Raw genomic sequence first — 19,009 nt, 5'->3', positions numbered from 1 at the left:
TGCGTCTCCCACGTATCTGCGTGAGGTGTAACCCTTTATATTGGTCGAGGCCAGCTTATATTCATTAAAGCAATAAGCGTTTCTTGCTGATATATTCTGGTTCCATAACGGTCCCCCCTTGAATATATAATGGCCAACTGTCCCTAATCCTGACAGATCCTACCGGACATGATCCCGCATCCTCTTCACCTGCAGTGGCGACAAATTATCCCTACTGGATAAAATCCCGGTTTCAGGTCTTGGACATGTCCCGCGGATCTATATGTCCCTACACGGGGCGGGGATTACCGTCAGGGGGAACTATCGAACTGAATGGTGTTTCATAAGAAGGTGCAAGGTTTGGCATTGTATCATCGTACATGAGCATTAATGGGGTAGTCTCGCCTACTGCAAGCATCTTATCGCATAGGCGTCGAAGGCAAAGGACTATACATACTAGCATAAAAGCAACAATAATCAATCAGTAAAATTATTCCCAGCTGGACCAAGGCTTGTTTCCATCCTTTGAGCCATCCAAACCATTCGGCCCATGGATGATAGATTCCGGAGTTGCACTTTAAATCGTCTCCTAGAGAATTTAACTTTTTCATAGCCACGGTCACTTTTCCGTCGGGGCCTATATTACCTGTATTATACAACAAGTTTCTCCAATTATTTGACAGACTCCGTCTTTTTCTGCCAGAATCATATCTGTGCCATACGATTCTGAAAAGTCATCTGGGTTGCGGTCTCCAATTGATCCGAAAGTCCTTGGAGCGCATCTCGGGTGTAGTTGACAAATCTCTGCTGATTATAATAGATATAGTTAATCCAGTCAACATTTTTATTCACAGTAATAATTGGCAAAATAGATTCGAAATCGGCAGCAACCTGGTCTCGGGCTTTGTATTCATCTGGGACCCCCCTAGGGACTCTTATCGCATCTATATATACATGGGGGTCGAAACTTCCTTCGGGGGTCTTCGATGTACTGCGTCTTTTACGAGATAATGTGGACTGGACTTCAATAGTTTCTGGCTTTTCCGACATTATAAGTAGTGGCATTATAGCTTTGGCCAGCGCACATTCGCCAGTCCAACTACCTTCTAACCTGGTGCGCAGTTTCATGTCCCCACATAGCCAATAGATATCTCCCAGGGAATACACTTGATTTTGTGTGAGGGAACCGGTCAGATTACTGTACTCGGCACAACTACCATCTGAGAAATTACCAAAAAATTTACCAGTTCCTTTTGTGTTTGAAACCCAGGTATAATTACCAGAATATATCGTGATCCCTTCACTGAGCTTAGCAGAATGCCTCATCCATTCGAGCCACGGTATCATCATAAGTGGGGTTTGCAATGGCTACCTTACGTCTGATGGATGGACCAGCATTGGGAGCTAGGGGATTTGGTGGAGCCACGGGGTTTGAGGGATTACTTTGAGGCTCTTTCCATTCTGAATTATTATACATATCTTTGAGATAGAAGGGGGCCCTGCCGCTGGTAGCTCCACCAGGTATGTAAATCCCGAAAATATATTTTCGAGCATCGGTTGGCCGTGGATTTTCTATAGTGAGGGTGTATCGTTGATTGCTACCTGTTCCGGTGGACAGAAGGGTCATCCGCGTGAGCAAAGATTTACCATACTGATCTTTGAGGGTTAGGGCTTCCGGGGGCTTATATCCCCATTCTGTACCTGAGTTGGTTATGACAGAACCCCAATACCCGCAGTCATCCCCCCATTGCCCTCCGACATGGCATATATACCCAATACATTCGCCATAGCCTCCTTGTTCAACATTACAGTATCCGGGGTCGAAAGCTGTCCTTCTCTCTCTCTCTTTTTTTTTTTATACAGTGAGATACGTGTTTGTTTTTACATATATCTTTTTATGAAAACTGATAACGAACCATTAAAGAGTCCTTCCTTGGGCTTGTGGTACCTGCTGGAGTTGGTTTAAAGAGTCTGCCAAGTGGTTATGGCTCTGCGTATACTTGGGGTCTGTAGACCTCTGGGCATTAACCTTTGGGCTGGGTCTACTCTCATCGCCCATTCCACCATGATGTGTTAGTTGTGCAGCCACCTATAGTTCATTTTAAAGGAGAACCACGCAGATGTGTTTAAGTCCTAGTATGAAACGCTGGCGCTAAGATGCGCTTTAGAATTGGATGAGAATATCGTAAGGGGCAAATAGAAAATTGCCAAGACATCCAAAGTCCTTGATGTTCCATGCATGTGGAATAAAAGATACTCCATGGTAATACTTATTACCTACAAGACAAATCTTCGTGCAATAAAAGCGTGGATTTCACTTTCATCTTCTCCAGAGCGTTGTGTTTTCCTTCTTTCTACTAGATGGATTTGGCTGCGTTAAGCATAGAAGGCTCTAAATATGTGCAATATCAGATGTGCAGCAGACACCCTTAGTGTTTCGGCTTTTGAGGATGTAAGAACGATGCGTAAACCAAGAAAAAGCTCTATTTGGAGGACCTTCTTGAACATACAGCTGGTGACAAGAACTGATGAACCTGTAAGTTTTAGCCAGTTTTGTAGTGAAACAATGCAAGATTTATTAAGGACGTACAGGGACCATCCAGCAAGAAGAGATGTGGCAAATGAGGCTCGGAGCTTGAGGTTCTCCTCAGAGAATACTTTGACCGTCTAGGCAGAGGCTTATCTAAGGTATGGCAGCTATGGCTCGTGCCATAGGTGCCATTTGAAGGGGGGGCTCTACCTCTGTCGCGGTGCCGACATTTCATGCTGAGCGCTGGAATATGATAAGGCTCCGAATCCTCCTCCAGCAAAGTCCAGGCTTCACTGCCTCTAAAAAGAAAACAGTGTCCAAAAACGTGTGCCAAATCATAGTGAGGGCCTCGACGTGAACTCAAAATGCCGTGAATCAAATAAGGGGAAATCTTAATATATAAATTAAGAAAAATAATTTAGGGGCAGACCATTGCTGGCTTGCCAGGTTAAAAAAGAAATCATCTTAACCCCAGGACCTGATGGTACGAGGGGAAAAGGAAGTGCAGGAAAACCGCCAGTGAGATATATATATTTTACCAAAGCCTTAGGAAAAGTACTCCTAGTGATCGATCTTCAGTTTGTCAGCATCTTCATGGGGTCTACCTTCACGGGTTTGGTCCTACCACATCTGGTGAGACTGTTTAGTGTGTTTGAAAAAGGATATTTACCAAGTGCCTGTTGGGTGTCGCAGATTTTTTTTGAGAAACTCCGGAATGATTGTACCTTTAGCTTCAGCATCAGTTGCTTATTTGTTAAAACGATCAGGTAAAGCTTAGTGGGCTTATCCCTTCTATGCATAACCATTCTTTAAAGCCTCTGCTTCCCTATGCTTCTGGAAAAGCTCACCATAATCTCCGAAGAAGAGGTTTAGCTTTAGTCATCTTGAAACTGCATAGACAGGTGAGGCCACATGTAGCATGACGGAGCAGTGTTTTCAAGTTAAAGCTCAAAATTGGGACTGTCAGGTCCAAGCCGGACACAATTATTCTAGGGGCATTTCTTCCCGCCATACATTTTATGGAGCCATTCTTGCTCTTCCCTATATTCTGTCCTCAGCTCCAAGGACTTTTATAAAGATGTTGAGGGTTGTGGTGGCATCTGTAACAGATCAGGGAAAGATTATTGTTCCCTGCCTTGATAACTTACTGGTTTCTTCAGCAGCTGTAATTGAGTGGAGTTGGTTGTAAACACACTGGAAATCAAGCCTGGTGTTTAATTTGTGACTCAAAAAGGTGTTTCTTCCTTAAGACAAGATGCCAGCCTGGCCTTCATGTTTCCACCCTTTCCGATGATTTTGTATGTGCTTCATAAGATCAAGCAAGGTCTTCCCTCTGCCTGTATCCTAGAGCCTAGTATAGTATATTAACAGATATAGGAAAGGCTGAACTTGGACGCATGTCTTTTTTTCAGCCTATATGACTATGTAGTATGTTAAGGTCCAGATTCTCAGTCCGGGAGTGGACTGCCTGGTTAATGAAAGAGCTCGTAACTACTTAAGGCTGCTTCCATTTGATAGAATGGTGTTTTGAGAGAAGTATATCTGGTTGTAGTGTTCCCCTTCAGGATGGATTTGTAAAAGAACTATGTCAGCCGCTACTAAAGTTCAAGTTGTTGCACAAAGAGATGTTTTAGGGGGTGAGTCTCTCATAATTAGGTTCTTCGTCCAACTCCATCCTCGCTCGCGGCCTGGGGGTTCCTCCCTGGTTTGACTTAGCCAAGGCTCCTTTTGAACACGTATGTGTTTCCCTATGTCTATTAACTAGTAAGACTGCTTTCTTAATTGACATTACATCTGCTAGAAGGTTGAGTGAGATCCATGCAATCTTGGTTTGAATTTATTGCCCTAGGATAGGTGGCGCTGTCTCCTCTGAGGTTTACTGTGGAATGTGTATATACTGGTGTGGGGAGCCTGTGGATATTAACGGGATACTTTGTGTTAATTACATTTCTCTGAACCTCTTCTGTGTCATCTCCCTGCCATAATTGCATGTGTACCGGTTTCTTTTCTTTGTATGAGTGCCACTTATCGCCGTTTTCCTTATTTTTTCAGAGGTTTAGTAATGAGGCGTCGGCGGGCAGTTCTTCTTCTCTGGCCATGCCACCGTTTGCAAAAGAGCTTTATGTAGAGATTGTGAGATCTCCATTGTATAACATCGATGGGAAGTATGATGAGGCTTTGCACCAGCACTTCCAGACTCCCAGGTCAGTGGGGTCAATCCATTCCACTCTCTTATCTCTTTGATATTCTTCTCTGTGTTTATAGAATGTATCACTTCATTTCTGGGTTCTTCTCTTTATGCCGAGTTGTGAGATTCTGTATTGTAAATATTTTCCAGCTCTTGCTCCAAATAGGTAAATAGCAAAATATATTATTATTATTATTATTATCCTTTATTTATATAGCGCCAACAGTTTACGCAGCGCTTAATACAATACATAAATTCAAGGGATATGACAAGACAAGAATTGACAGACTAAGACAAACCGATACATTTGGTGGAGAGAGCCCTGCTCGCAAGCTTACAATCTAGAGGGAAATGGGGTGACAAACATAAGGCATAGAGAAAGGGTGAGAGGTATTGTGGGGGTTGTATCGATGACAAGGAAGTTCTAGCAGCTAAGATGGTATGCTTCTCTGAAGAAGTGGGTTTTTAGATGTTTCTTGAAAGTTGGGAAGGAGGGACAATGCTGAAGGTTCCTTGGGAGTAGATTCCAGAGATATGGGGCAGCTCGAGTGAAATCTTGTAGACGGGAAAAGGAAGAGGTGATGAGTGAGGAGGAGAGCCTTAGCCCATGGGAGGAACGTAGGGATCGAGTAGGAGAGTATTTGCTAATGAGGTCAGAAATGTACGGAGGAGCAGTATTATGGATGGCTTTATATGTCAGTACCAGGATCTTAAATTTAATTCTAAAGGTAATTGGGAGCCAGTGGAGGGTTTCACAGAGGGGGGAAGCAGAAGAGGAGCGACGTGCAAGGAAGATGAGCCTAGCAGCGGCATTTAGGATAGACTGTAAAGGAGAGAGTCGAGACAGTGGAGTGCCAACCAGAAGAGTGTTGCAGTAGTCAAGACGGGAAATGATAAGGGAATGAACGAGTGTTTTTGTGGATTCTTGGGTGAGGAATGGGCGGATACGAGAGATGTTTTTTAGGTGCAAGCGGCAGGATTTGGCGAGGGACTGAATGTGAGGGATGAAGGAGAGGTTTGAGTCAAGGATGACCCCAAGGCATCGGGCCTGGTTAGTAGGAGAGATAGTCGTGTTGTTAATGGTGATAGAGAATTCAGGTAGTGGAGTGGAGATGGAGGGAGGGAAGATAATGAGTTCAGTTTTAGAAAGATTAAGTTTCAGGTAGTGTTGTGACATCCATGAAGAAATAGCAGACAAGCAATTGGTAATACGGGACAGGAGAGATGGAGAGAGATCAGGAGAAGACAGGTAGATTTGGGTATCATCTGCATATAGGTGATACTGGAGGCCAAATGAGTTGATTAGTGTGCCAAGAGAGGAAGTATAAAGAGAGAACAGCAGAGGGCCAAGGACTGAACCTTGGGGGACACCAACCGAAAGTGGAAGGGGTGATGATGTCTTGCCAGAGAAGTTGACAGAGAAGGAACGGTTAGACAGATATGAGGAGATCCAGGAGAGAGCTGTATCTCGAATGCCTATAGAAGTAAGTGAGTGTAGAAGAAGGTGGTGATCAACAGTATCGAAAGCAGCAGAGAGATCCAGTAGAATTAGAATAGAGAAGTGACCTTTTGCTTTGGCAGAGAGCAAGTCATTGGAGACTTTTGTTAGAGCTGTTTCAGTAGAGTGAAGGGGTTTGAAACCAGACTGTAGAGGGTCAAGGAGGGAATTAGAGGAGAGGAAGTTAATGAGGCGGTTGTACACAATCCGTTCAAGCAGCTTAGAGATAAAAGGAAGCAGAGAGATAGGGCGGTAGTTAGTCAAACAGACGGGATCTGAGGAAGGATTCTTTAGAATTGGTGTGATTAGCGCATGCTTGAAGGCAGATGGTACAGTTCCAGATGATAGAGAAAGATTAAATAGGTGGGTAAGTGATGTACCAAGGGATGGATATAGAGACTTTGTGAGGTGTGAAGGGATGGGGTCGAGGGGACAGGTTGTTGGGTGAGAGGAAGAAAGAAGAGTGGCTATCTCTTCTTCGGTTGTAGGGGAAAAGGCAGTTAGTATAGTAGGAGTGGAGAGAGTGGTGTTGAGTGGTGTAGGAGGGAGTTGTAAGGAAGAGAGGTCTTTTCTAATAGTCTCGATCTTCTCTTTGAAGTGGGTAGCAAGATCTTGGGCAGTGAGAGAGGTTTGTGGTGTGGGTGTGGAGGGACAGAGAAGGGAGTTGAAAGTAGAAAAAAGGCGTCGTGGGTTGGAAGAAAGAGAGGATATGAGAGTGGAGAAGTAGAGCTGTTTGGTGAGAGAGAGGGCAGAGTTGTAGGTGTGGAGCATGAATTTATAGTGATTAAAGTCTTCGCTGGATTTGGATTTTCTGAAGTAACGCTCAGCCGTGCGGCAGCACTTCTGAAGAAACCGTGTGGTTTTGGTATGCCATGGTTGGCGTTTAACTTGTCGGGGGTAACTTGTAGTAATTGGAGCTATGGTGTCGAGGGATGAAGCAAGTGTGTTGTTATAAAAAGAGGCTGCTGTGTCTGGGCAGGAAAGGGTTAACATGGAAGGTAAGAGAGGTTCAAGTGAGGCTGACAGTTGGGTAATGGTATTGTCTGGTAATGGCCTACAAGTATGAGGTGAACGCTGTAAGTTTGTCTTGTTAGGGGTTAGCACTGGAGAAAAGGATAGAAGGTGGTGGTCAGACAGAGGGAACGGGTAGATGGAGAAGTCTGAAAGGGAGCATGATCTGGAGAAAACCAGATCAAGTGAGTGTCCCTCGGTGTGCGTAGGGGAATTAGTCCATTGAGAGAGACCAGAGGAGGATGTTAGGGAGAGGAGTTTGGAGCTAGCAGAGTTGTTAGATATATCTAGAGGAATGTTAAAGTCACCCAGAATAAGACAGGGGATATTAGGAGAGAGGAAGAAAGGGAGCCAGGCAGAAAGGTGGTCAAAGAACTGCGAGGTAGGACCTGGAGGGCGATATATGACAGCAATTTGAAGAGAGAGTGGAGAGAAAAGACGGATTGTGTGAGCTTCAAAGGAACAGAATGAGAGGGAGGGAGGGCTTGGTATATTCTGGAAGGTGCAGTGAGGTGAGAGAAGGATGCCTACACCACCACCCTTTCTGCCATCAGGCCTAGGAGTGTGGCTGAAGTGTAGTCCTCCGAAGGAGAGTGCAGCAGAAGCAGTAGTGTCATGGGAGGGGATCCAGGTTTCAGTAAGAGCTAGGAGGTTAAAAGCATGGGATAGAAAAAGGTCATGTATACAAGCAAGTTTGTTGAAATATATATATATATATGAAATGAAATCTAGTGATTTTGCTAGCATAGTGAAATAGACAATACATTAAACAAAGAATTAAGCATAAGAGAAGAGGGTATATAAAAAGTCCAGGTGTTCAGCAACACAAAGAAAAAGGTCAGCACCAAGAGTGCTTCTGGGAGCATAAAAAAAGACTGTTCAAAATAAGAGTTCCCAGAGGGTCTGTCCCTGCAGGTTGACTACAGGTACTGTAGACAACTGTGCTGGTCAATGGAGCCCAGCTCACCAATCACTATGTGATCAGTAATATTCTTTTTAAATTCAAATAAAATGTTTAATGTAAAAAAAAAAATAGATATATATTTTTATGAGTAGATGCTTTTGTCATACACCAACTATGGCCGACGCTCGCGGCAAGTGCTGCAAGAAACTGAAAATGCTGCTATCGTGAAGCACTACGTTGCCAACTATCCAGAAACAGAGGGGGAATTGGTCACATAACAGCACAGGAAATGAATGGTTAAACAAAAATTACAACCAGGAAGCAGACTAAGAAAAAGAATAAATCCCAACGCCAGAAGTAGCACAAAGAAAGTACATTTTACTCCAGAAAATCAGCATGTGATCCGGCTTTCCATCCGCCGTACAAACTGAAAAGAATCGGATCGGAGTTCAGTATACATCTTGTCTGAGTGGAACATCCGCTTTAATCTCGCCATTTCCTTGCAGATGTAATGAGGTTATACACGGCGTCTGTCTCTACCACAGCGTAGTTCTGTTGGCGTGTCTTTAACTGCTTTTTCTTCCCCGCAGGGTGGTGCAAGTCGGGGATATTTTGTGCATCTCTACTCTATCCCATGCTGAGTTCTCACCGAACCATCCAAAGATTGGGGTCAGGTAGGCGGCTTCACCTTCCCAGTATCCCTCTCCTCCCCTTCCATCCTCACTGCCTGCACTAAAGGTATATGGGGAGCCACGAGTACCCATCGCTGAGAAAGCCTCCTCCAATAAAGGAGCTTCCCATCGACGTGTTACCTTCTTTCCAGCCCGGTCCTGTCCCCGGTGCCACCGGTCCTGTCCCCGGTGCCACCGGTGTCTACCCTTTTGCCTCCCTCCTTGTTCCATTTACCCTGCTGATAGTGATTGCCGATGCCTGCCATTATATTAATCCTGATTAACGGGGCCGGACTGGTTCACCGGAAAATTTCCCGGTGGGCCGGGCGGCCGGCAGACCAACATTCAAAACAGTCACTGAGTGACTGCGAGTGGGACTGAAAGCCGCCTCCACCGGCCACCGGCACCTGATGAAATTAAAGTCTTAAAAGGGGACGGACGAAGTGCTTAGCCACGGCCATTGGGCCGCGCGGTGCATGCACACCGGCCACTTTGATGAACGCCGGCCTCCACCTGCTGCCCCCACAAGACATCAGGGAGTCAGAAGCAGTGGTATGTCGGGGGGGGTTAGGGGGGCATAAGGCTTCTCTGGAGGCAGACTGCCCCATGATATGCCTTTTAACCCCCTATATGCCTTTTGGGGGCAGATGTGCAAATAAAAGGAAATAAAAACAAAAAAAAAATTCTCAATTGCATCTTTTCTTAAATATGAAAAAAATAGTTTACATGAATTAATAAAGAAATAAAAGTTTCTTATAAGAATATGGTGAAGAATAATGTGATCGCTGTTTTGTTCCACTGAATAAAATGGAACTTTTTCATCTAAAAATGTTTGCGGTAGGAAATGTTTTGATTCCGTTATATTTAATGTATTTATTTATTAGGGCCTTTTAACACTTTGCTTTCTGGCATTTTAATACAAATAATGTGATAAAAAGAATGTTTTATAGTTATTTGTATGGTAAATAGTGTGACTCGGGTATGTATAAGGGGTGCGTGTGGGTATAAGAGCGCGACCGCCAGATAAACTATATGGGGCCGCTCTCCAAATGTTTCCAGGGCTGCTTTTCAGTCCCAGTCCGGCCCTGCTGGTCAATCCCGACGAAGCTTACTTCACCTCTGACAGCCTGTTTATGGGGCTTAACCCCTAGGAGGCTGTTATTAGCGAAATAGTTTTAAAAAAAGTTGATGCCACAACTGGCAAGGCATCCGGTTATCCTTCACAAAGGTATCTCCCTAAAATCTGGATCTTCAAATAAAGCGGCCGGAAGGCCTTAAATATTCCAAAAGTCCAGGTTGTCTTAAATATTCTCTGCTTTACGACCCCTTGTTCTTAGTTATGTGATGAGTGTCAGCTCTTCTGGGTAGGACAGGGAGCTCTATTGAGGCTCAGCCTCCTTTAATTTGGTGTCCCAAAAAATGGTGTTAAATGTGAGAATTCTGTCCTTTTACTCAGGTGTCCTGACCTTTACTTCAAGGTGCGCAGGATAGAGGGAGCTGCAGGGACCGAGCCGGGCATGGGTTTCATTGCAGATTCCATCCACACCAGTCTCTACCAGGTAACAAGCTTGGGGTAGGGCCGTGTGTGTGCAGCCGGGGATACCCCGGGGCGGGGGCCGTGTGTGTGCGGCCGGGCATACCCCGGGGCGGGGGCCGTGGGCCGTGTGTGCGGCCGGGCATACCCCGGGGCGGGGGCCGTGTGTGCGGCCGGGCATACCCCGGGGCGGGGGCCGTGTGTGCGGCCGGGGATACCCCGGGGCGGGGGCCGTGTGTGCGGCCGGGCATACCCCGGGGCGGGGGCCGTGTGTGCGGCCGGGCATACCCCGGGGCGGGGGCCGTGTGTGCGGCCGGGGATACCCCGGGGCGGGGGCCGTGTGTGCGGCCGGGCATACCCCGGGGCGGGGGCCGTGTGTGCGGCCGGGCATACCCCGGGGCGGGGGCCGTGTGTGTGCGGCCGGGCATACCCCGGGGCGGGGGCCGTGTGTGTGCGGCCGGGGATACCCCGGGGCGGGGGCCGTGTGTGCGGCCGGGCATACCCCGGGGCGGGGGCCGGGCATACCCCGGGGCGGGGGCCGTGTGTGCGGCCGGGCATACCCCGGGGCGGGGGCCGTGTGTGTGCGGCCGGGCATACCCCGGGGCGAGGGCCGTGTGTGTGCGGCCGGGGATACCCCGGGGCGAGGGCCGTGTGTGTGCGGCCGGGGATACCCCGGGGCGAGGGCCGTGTGTGTGCGGCCGGGGATACCCCGGGGCGAGGGCCGTGTGTGTGCGGCCGGGGATACCCCGGGGCGAGGGCCGTGTGTGTGCGGCCGGGGATACCCCGGGGCGAGGGCCGTGTGTGTGCGGCCGGGGATACCCCGGGGCGAGGGCCGTGTGTGCGGCCGGGGATACCCCGGGGCGGGGGCCGTGTGTGTGCGGCCGGGGATACTCCGGGGCGGGGGCCGTGTGTGTGCGGCCGGGGATACCCCGGGGCGGGGGCCGTGTGTGTGCGGCCGGGGATACCCCGGGGCGGGGGCCGTGTGTGTGCGGCCGGGGATACCCCGGGGCGGGGGTCGTGTGTGTGCGGCCGGGGATACCCCGGGGCGGGGGCCGTGTGTGTGCGGCCGGGGATACCCCGGAAAAGGGGGCCGTGTGTGTGCGGCCGGGGATACCCCGGAAAAGGGGGCCGTGTGTGTGCGGCCGGGGATACCCCGGAAAAGGGGGCCGTGTGTGTGCGGCCGGGGATACCCCGGAAAAGGGGGCCGTTTGTGTGCGGCCGGGGATACCCCGGGACGGGGGCCGTGTGTGTGCGGCCGGGCATACCCCGGGGCGGGGGCCGCGTGTGCGGCCGGGCATACCCCGGGGCGGGGGCCGCGTGTGCGGCCGGGCATACCCCGGGGCGGGGGGCCGCGTGTGCGGCCGGGCATACCCCGGGGCGGGGGCCGCGTGTGCGGCCGGGCATACCCCGGGGCGGGGGCCGCGTGTGCGTCCGGGCATACCCCGGGGCGAGGGCCGTGTGTGTGCGGCCGGGCATACCCCGGGGCGAGGGCCGTGTGTGTGCGGCCGGGCATACCCCGGGGCGAGGGCCGTGTGTGTGCGGCCGGGCATACCCCGGGGCGAGGGCCGTGTGTGTGCGGCCGGGGATACCCCGGGGCGAGGGCCGTGTGTGTGCGGCCGGGGATACCCCGGGGCGAGGGCCGTGTGTGTGCGGCCGGGGATACCCCGGGGCGAGGGCCGTGTGTGTGCGGCCGGGGATACCCCGGGGCGAGGGCCGTGTGTGTGCGGCCGGGGTTCCCCCTGGGCGAGGGCCGTGTGTGTGCGGCCGGGGATACCCCGGGGCGAGGGCCGTGTGTGTGCGGCCGGGGATACCCCGGGGCGAGGGCCGTGTGTGTGCGGCCGGGGATACCCCGGGGCGAGGGCCGTGTGTGCGGCCGGGGATACCCCGGGGCGGGGGCCGTGTGTGTGCGGCCGGGGATACCCCGGGGCGGGGGCCGTGTGTGTGCGGCCGGGGATACTCCGGGGCGGGGGCCGTGTGTGTGCGGCCGGGGATACCCCGGGGCGGGGGCCGTGTGTGTGCGGCCGGGGATACCCCGGGGCGGGGGCCGTGTGTGTGCGGCCGGGGATACCCCGGGGCGGGGGCCGTGTGTGTGCGGCCGGGGATACCCCGGGGCGGGGGCCGTGTGTGTGCGGCCGGGGATACCCCGGGGCGGGGGCCGTGTGTGTGCGGCCGGGGATACCCCGGGGCGGGGGCCGTGTGTGTGCGGCCGGGGATACCCCGGAAAAGGGGGCCGTTTGTGTGCGGCCGGGGATACCCCGGGGCGGGGGCCGTGTGTGTGCGGCCGGGGATACCCCGGGGCGGGGGCCGTGTGTGTGCGGCCGGGGATACCCCGGGGCGGGGGCCGTGTGTGTGCGGCCGGGCATACCCCGGGGCGGGGGCCGTGTGTGTGCGGCCGGGCATACCCCGGGGCGGGGGCCGTGTGTGTGCGGCCGGGCATACCCCGGGGCGGGGGCCGTGTGTGTGCGGCCGGGCATACCCCGGGGCGGGGGCCGTGTGTGTGCGGCCGGGCATACCCCGGGGCGGGGGCCGTGTGTGTGCGGCCGGGCATACCCCGGGGCGGGGGCCGTGTGTGTGCGGCCGGGCATACCCCGGGGCGGGGGCCGTGTGTGTGCGGCCGGGCATACCCCGGGGCGGGGGCCGTGTGTGTGCGGCCGGGCATACCCCGGGGCGGGGGCCGTGTGTGTGCGGCCGGGCATACCCCGGGGCGGGGGCCGTGTGTGTGCGGCCGGGCATACCCCGGGGCGGGGGCCGTGTGTGTGCGGCCGGGCATACCCCGGGGCGGGGGCCGTGTGTGTGCGGCCGGGGATACCCCGGGGCGGGGGCCGTGTGTGCGCGGCCGGGGATACCCCGGGGCGGGGGCCGTGTGTGCGCGGCCGGGGATACCCCGGGGCGGGGGCCGTGTGTGCGCGGCCGGGGATACCCCGGGGCGGGGGCCGTGTGTGCGCGGCCGGGGATACCCCGGGGCGGGGGCCGTGTGTGCGCGGCCGGGGATACCCCGGGGCGGGGGCCGTGTGTGCGCGGCCGGGGATACCCCGGGGCGGGGGCCGTGTGTGCGCGGCCGGGGATACCCCGGGGCGGGGGCCGTGTGTGCGCGGCCGGTGATACCCCGGGGCGGGGGCCGTGTGTGCGCGGCCGGTGATACCCCGGGGCGGGTGCCGTGTGTGTGCGGCCGGTGATACCCCGGGGCGGGTGCCGTGTGTGTGCGGCCGGTGATACCCCGGGGCGGGTGCCGTGTGTGTGCGGCCGGTGATACCCCGGGGCGGGTGCCGTGTGTGTGCGGCCGGTGATACCCCGGGGCGGGGCCGTGTGTGTGCGGCCGGTGATACCCCGGGGCAGGGGCTGTGTGTGCAGGTGGGGATACAAGAGACTGTCGCTATATTCACGCTGTACAGCTAGTGATACCCCGGGGCAGGTGCTGTGTGTGCAGCCCTGCTTTTAAATATATTTAATGTGTGCATTAAGTGAGAGAGAGGAAAATTACAGCAACACTGAAAAATGTGAAAACAGCCTTTGTCCCAAAGTGTTCTACAAAGTGTACTACGAGTGTTATAAAGGAGTCCGTGTTTTATGAATCTCACTGCAGTCATTGAATAACGTTTACTGTATGAATATATATGTAGCTACTATTAACCGCTATTGATTGACCATGTGCTCTGCACTTTGTGTTTGAGGCCAATTTAAGGCCTTGAATATAGAAAGGCCCTTTGGATTTCTGCATCAGAACACTTAACCATTTCACTGGCATACAGTTGGTTGTCTGTCATGCTTTGCTTTTTGCAGTCATTAAGGGGTTAATCTGATACGAGGAATAAAACACGTTTATGTAATATCCACTTAACGATGTCCTGCTAAGCATCCGTTACCAGCTGCCCTGCTCACAAACCGACTGCCGCAGGGACGAAGACCCATGACAGGGACCCCCTTGGCGGTGTGTCTGGGGGTTAGCACATTGACCGGGCTCGCGGGCTCGTTTTTTTTAATTAGGAAGGAAGCGCTCACAGCTTTGTCCCGTCCTTTCCTTCCCGTGATGGTCACGTGTTCTGGAGCAGCGTGTCCCCGGCAGGTCTCTCGCAGGCCGTGGATGAGATGTGTCGTGTTCTGCAGCCTCATCTCCTGGATGCGTGAGTATTATATATGAGGGTCCCTTGTAGTCTAAGGTGGTTGCCTGTAGGCACCTTTCAACGCTCAGAGCTTTCCTACTGTCACCCGTCCCAAGAAGAGGGAGTTGTGTTACATTTTTGATGCCCATCCTTAACAGAGTAAGATGTGACGTCTCGTAAGATTTCAAGACCTCGGGTGTCCCTTCTATTCGGGATTTAGAAGCAGGGCCCCGGCGTCAAACTTTACAAGGATGACCTTACTGGACAACATGTCCACTCCCAAGGTTCCTTTAGCGGACCGGATGCGGAAAGTCTCCTCTACAGAAATTTCCTCTTCTCAAACACCTGTCCGGAAATGTGCGTTGATGTGGCTGAGAGTAGAATGTGTGCGTGTGTGTTGATGTGGCTGAGAGTAGAATGTGTGAGTGTATGTTGGTGTGGCTGAGAGTAGAATGTGTGAGTGTGCGTTGATGTGGCTGAGAGTAGAATGTGTGCGTGTGTGTTGATGTGGCTGAGAGTAGAATGTGTGCGTTGATGTGGCTGAGAGTATAATGTGTGCGTTGATGTGGCTGAGAGTAGAATGTGTGCGTTGATGTGGCTGAGAGTAGAATGTATGCGTGTGCGTTGATGTGGCTGAGAGTAGAATGTGTGCGTTGATGTGGCTGAGAGTAGAATGTGTGCGTTGATGTGGCTGAGAGTAGAATATGTGCGTGTGCGTTGATGTGGCTGAGAGTAGAATATGTGCGTTGATGTGGCTGAGAGTAGAATGTGTGCGTGTGCGTTGATGTGGCTGAGAGTAGAATGTGTGCGTGTGCGTTGATGTGGCTGAGAGTAGAATGTGTGCGTGTGTGTTGATGTGGCTGAGAGTAGAATGTGTGCGTTGATGTGGCTGAGAGTAGAATGTGTGCGTGTGTGTTGATGTGGCTGAGAGTAGAATGTGTGCGTGTGTGTTGATGTGGCTGAGAGTACAATGTGTGCGTGTGTGTTGATGTGGCTGAGAGTAGAATGTGTGCGTTGATGTGGCTGAGAGTAGAATGTGTGCGTATGTGTTGATGTGGCTGAGAGTAGTATGTGTGCGTTGATGTGGCTGAGAGTAGAATGTATGCGTGTGTTGATGTGGCTGAGAGTAGAATGTGTGCGTGTGCGTTGATGTGGCTGAGAGTAGAATGTGTACGTGTGTGTTGATGTGGCTGAGAGTAGAATGTGTGCGTGTGTGTTGATGTGGCTGAGAGTAGAATGTGTGCGTTGATGTGGCTGAGAGTAGAATGTATGCGTGTATGTTGATGTGGCTGAGAGTACAATGTGTGCGTGTGTGTTGATGTGGCTGAGAGTAGAATGTGTGCGTTGATGTGGCTGAGAGTAGAATGTGTGCGTTGATGTGGCTGAGAGTAGAATGTGTGCGTCTGCGTTGATGTGGCTGAGAGTAGAATGTGTGCGTGTGCGTTGATGTGGCTGAGAGTAGAATGTGTGCGTGTGCGTTGATGTGGCTGAGAGTAGAATGTGTGCGTTGATGTGGCTGAGAGTAGAATGTGTGTGTTGATGTGGCTGAGAGTACAATGTGTGCGTGTGTGTTGATGTGGCTGAGAGTAGAATGTGTGCGTTGATGTGGCTGAGAGTAGAATGTGTGCGTGTGCGTTGATGTGGCTGAGAGTAGAATGTGTGCGTGTGCGTTGATGTGGCTGAGAGTAGAATGTGTGCGTGTGTGCTGATGTGGCTGAGAGTAGAATGTGTGCGTGTGCGTTGATGTGGCTGAGAGTAGAATGTATGCGTGTATGTTGATGTGGCTGAGAGTAGAATGTGTGCGTGTGTGTTGATGTGGCTGAGAGTAGAATGTGTGCTTTGATGTGGCTGAGAGTAGAATGTGTTCGTGTGCGTTGATGTGGCTGAGAGTAGAATGTGTGCGTGTGCGTTGATGTGGCTGAGAGTAGAATGTGTGCGTGTGCGTTGATGTGGCTGAGAGTAGAATGTGTTTGTGTGCGTTGATGTGGCTGAGAGTAGAATGTGTGCGTGTGCGTTGATGTGACTGAGAGTAGAATGTGTGCGTGTGCGTTGATGTGGCTGAGAGTAGAATGTGTGAGTGTATGTTGATGTGGCTGAGAGTAGAATGTGTGAGTGTATGTTGATGTGGGTGAGAGTAGAATGTGTGCATGTGCGTTGATGTGGCTGAGTAGAATGTGTGCGTGTGCGTTGATGTGGCTGAGAGTAGAATGTGTGCGTGTGCATTGATGTGGCTGAGAGTAGAATGTGTGCATTAATGTGGCTGAGAGTAGAATGTGTGCGTGTGCGTTGATGTGGCTGAGAGTAGAATGTGTGCGTGTGTGTTGATGTGGCTGAGAGTAGAATGTGTGCGTTGATGTGGCTGAGAGTAGAATGTATGCGTGTATGTTGATGTGGCTGAGAGTACAATGTGTGCGTGTGTGTTGATGTGGCTGAGAGTACAATGTGTGCGTGTGTGTTGATGTGGCTGAGAGTAGAATGTGTGCGTTGATGTGGCTGAGAGTAGAATGTGTTCGTGTGCGTTGATGTGGCTGAGAGTAGAATGTGTGCGTGTGCGTTGATGTGGCTGAGAGTAGAATGTGTGCGTGTGCGTTGATGTGGCTGAGAGTAGAATGTGTGCGTGTGTGTTGATGTGGCTGAGAGTAGAATGTGTGCGTTGATGTGGCTGAGAGTAGAATGTATGCGTGTATGTTGATGTGGCTGAGAGTACAATGTGTGCGTGTGTGTTGATGTGGCTGAGAGTACAATGTGTGCGTGTGTGTTGATGTGGCTGAGAGTAGAATGTGTGCGTTGATGTGGCTGAGAGTAGAATGTGTTCGTGTGCGTTGATGTGGCTGAGAGTAGAATGTGTGCGTGTGCGTTGATGTGGCTGAGAGTAGAATGTGTGCGTGTGCGTTGATGTGGCTGAGAGTAGAATGTGTGCGTGTGTGTTGATGTGGCTGAGAGTAGAATGTGTGCGTTGAGAGTAGAATGTGTGCGTGTGCGTTGATGTGGCTGAGAGTAGAATGTATGCTTGTGTGTTGATGTGGTTGAGAGTAGAATGTGTGCGTGTGCGTTTATGTGGCTGAGAGTAGAATATGTGCGTGTGCGTTCATGTGGCTGAGAGTAGAATGTGTGCGTTGATGTGGCTGAGAGTAGAATGTGTGCGTGTGCGTTTATGTGGCTGAGAGTAGAATATGTGCGTGTGTGTTGATGTGGCTGAGAGTAGAATGTGTGCGTTGAGAGTAGAATGTGTGCGTTTATGTGGCTGAGAGTAGAATGTGTGCGTGTGCGTTGATGTGGCTGAGAGTAGAATGTGTGCGTGTGCGTTGATGTGGCTGAGAGTAGAATGTGTGCGTGTGCGTTGATGTGGTTGAGAGTAGAATGTGTGCGTGTGCGTTTGTGGCTGAGAGTAGAATGTGTGCGTGTGTGTTGATGTGGCTGAGAGTAGAATGTGTGCGTTGAGAGTAGAATGTGTTCGTGTGCGTTGATGTGGCTGAGAGTAGAATGTGTGCGTGTGCGTTGATGTGGCTGAGAGTAGAATGTGTGCGTGTGCGTTGATGTGGCTGAGTGTAGAATGTGTGCGTGTGCGTTGATGTGGCTGAGAGTAGAATGTGTGCGTGTGCGTTGATGTGGTTGAGAGTAGAATGTATGCGTGCGTGTTGATGTGGCTGAGAGTAGAATGTATGCTTGTGTGTTGATGTGGCTGAGAGTAGAATGTGTGCGTGTGTGTTGATGTGGCTGAGAGTAGAATGTGTGCGTGTGTGTTGATGTGGCTGAGAGTAGAATGTGTGCTTGTGTTGGTGTGGCTGAGAGTAGAATGTGTGCGTTGATGTGGCTGAGAGTAGAATATGTGCGTGTGCGTTGATGTGGCTGAGAGTAGAATGTGTGCGTGTGTGTTGATGTGGCTGAGAGTAGAATGTGTGCGTGTGTGTTGATGTGGCTGAGAGTAGAATGTGTGCGTGTGTGTTGGTGTGGCTGAGAGTAGAATGTGTGCGTGTGTATTGGTGTGGCTGAGAGTAGAATGTGTGCGTGTGCGTTGATGTGGCTGAGAGTAGAATGTGTGAGTGTATGTTGATGTGGCTGAGAGTAGAATGTGTGAGTGTATGTTGATGTGGCTGAGAGTAGAATGTGTGCGTGTGCGTTGATGTGGCTGAGAGTAGAATGTGTGCATTGATGTGGCTGAGAGTAGAATGTGTGCGTTGATGTGGCTGGGAGTAGAATGTGTGCGTGTGCATTGATGTGGCTGAGAGTAGAATGTGCGTTGATGTGACAGAGTAGAATGTGTGCGTTGATGTGGCTGAGAGTAGAATGTGTGCGTGTGCGTTGATGTGGCTGAGAGTAGAATGTGTGCGTGTGTCTTGATGTGGCTGAGAGTAGAATGTGTGCGTGTGTGTTGATGTGGCTGAGAGTAGAATGTGTGCGTGTGTGTTGATGTGGCTGAGAGTAGAATGTGTGCGTGTGTGTTGATGTGGCTGAGAGTAGAATGTGTGCTTGTGTTGGTGTGGCTGAGAGTAGAATGTGTGCGTTGATGTGGCTGAGAGTAGAATATGTGCGTGTGCGTTGATGTGGCTGAGAGTAGAATGTGTGCGTGTGTGTTGATGTGGCTGAGAGTAGA

At 51.7% G+C, this 19,009-nt stretch overlaps 1 protein-coding gene across 1 annotated transcript in view; it reads left to right on the top strand.

Moving 5' to 3' along the window:
* LOC149271902 (peroxisomal ATPase PEX6-like) overlaps positions 1 to 19,009 on the top strand; it is a 30,623-nt gene that overhangs the window by 1,850 nt on the left and 9,764 nt on the right. The window contains exons 2-5 of the mRNA XM_089507020.1: positions 4,562 to 4,713; positions 8,701 to 8,784; positions 10,238 to 10,340; positions 14,300 to 14,436. Coding sequence (XP_089363146.1) covers positions 4,562 to 4,713; positions 8,701 to 8,784; positions 10,238 to 10,340; positions 14,300 to 14,436 — 476 coding nt within the window. The remainder of the gene's footprint in view (positions 1 to 4,561; positions 4,714 to 8,700; positions 8,785 to 10,237; positions 10,341 to 14,299; positions 14,437 to 19,009) is intronic.

Source organism: Sceloporus occidentalis, unplaced genomic scaffold (assembly GCF_023333645.1).
Source record: "Sceloporus occidentalis isolate IW3139 unplaced genomic scaffold, rSceOcc1.0.p SCAF_451, whole genome shotgun sequence".
Lineage (NCBI taxonomy): Eukaryota > Metazoa > Chordata > Lepidosauria > Squamata > Phrynosomatidae > Sceloporus > Sceloporus occidentalis.
The sequence above is the reverse complement of the archived record's forward strand: the minus strand, read 5'-3'. Positions and strand labels throughout refer to the sequence as shown.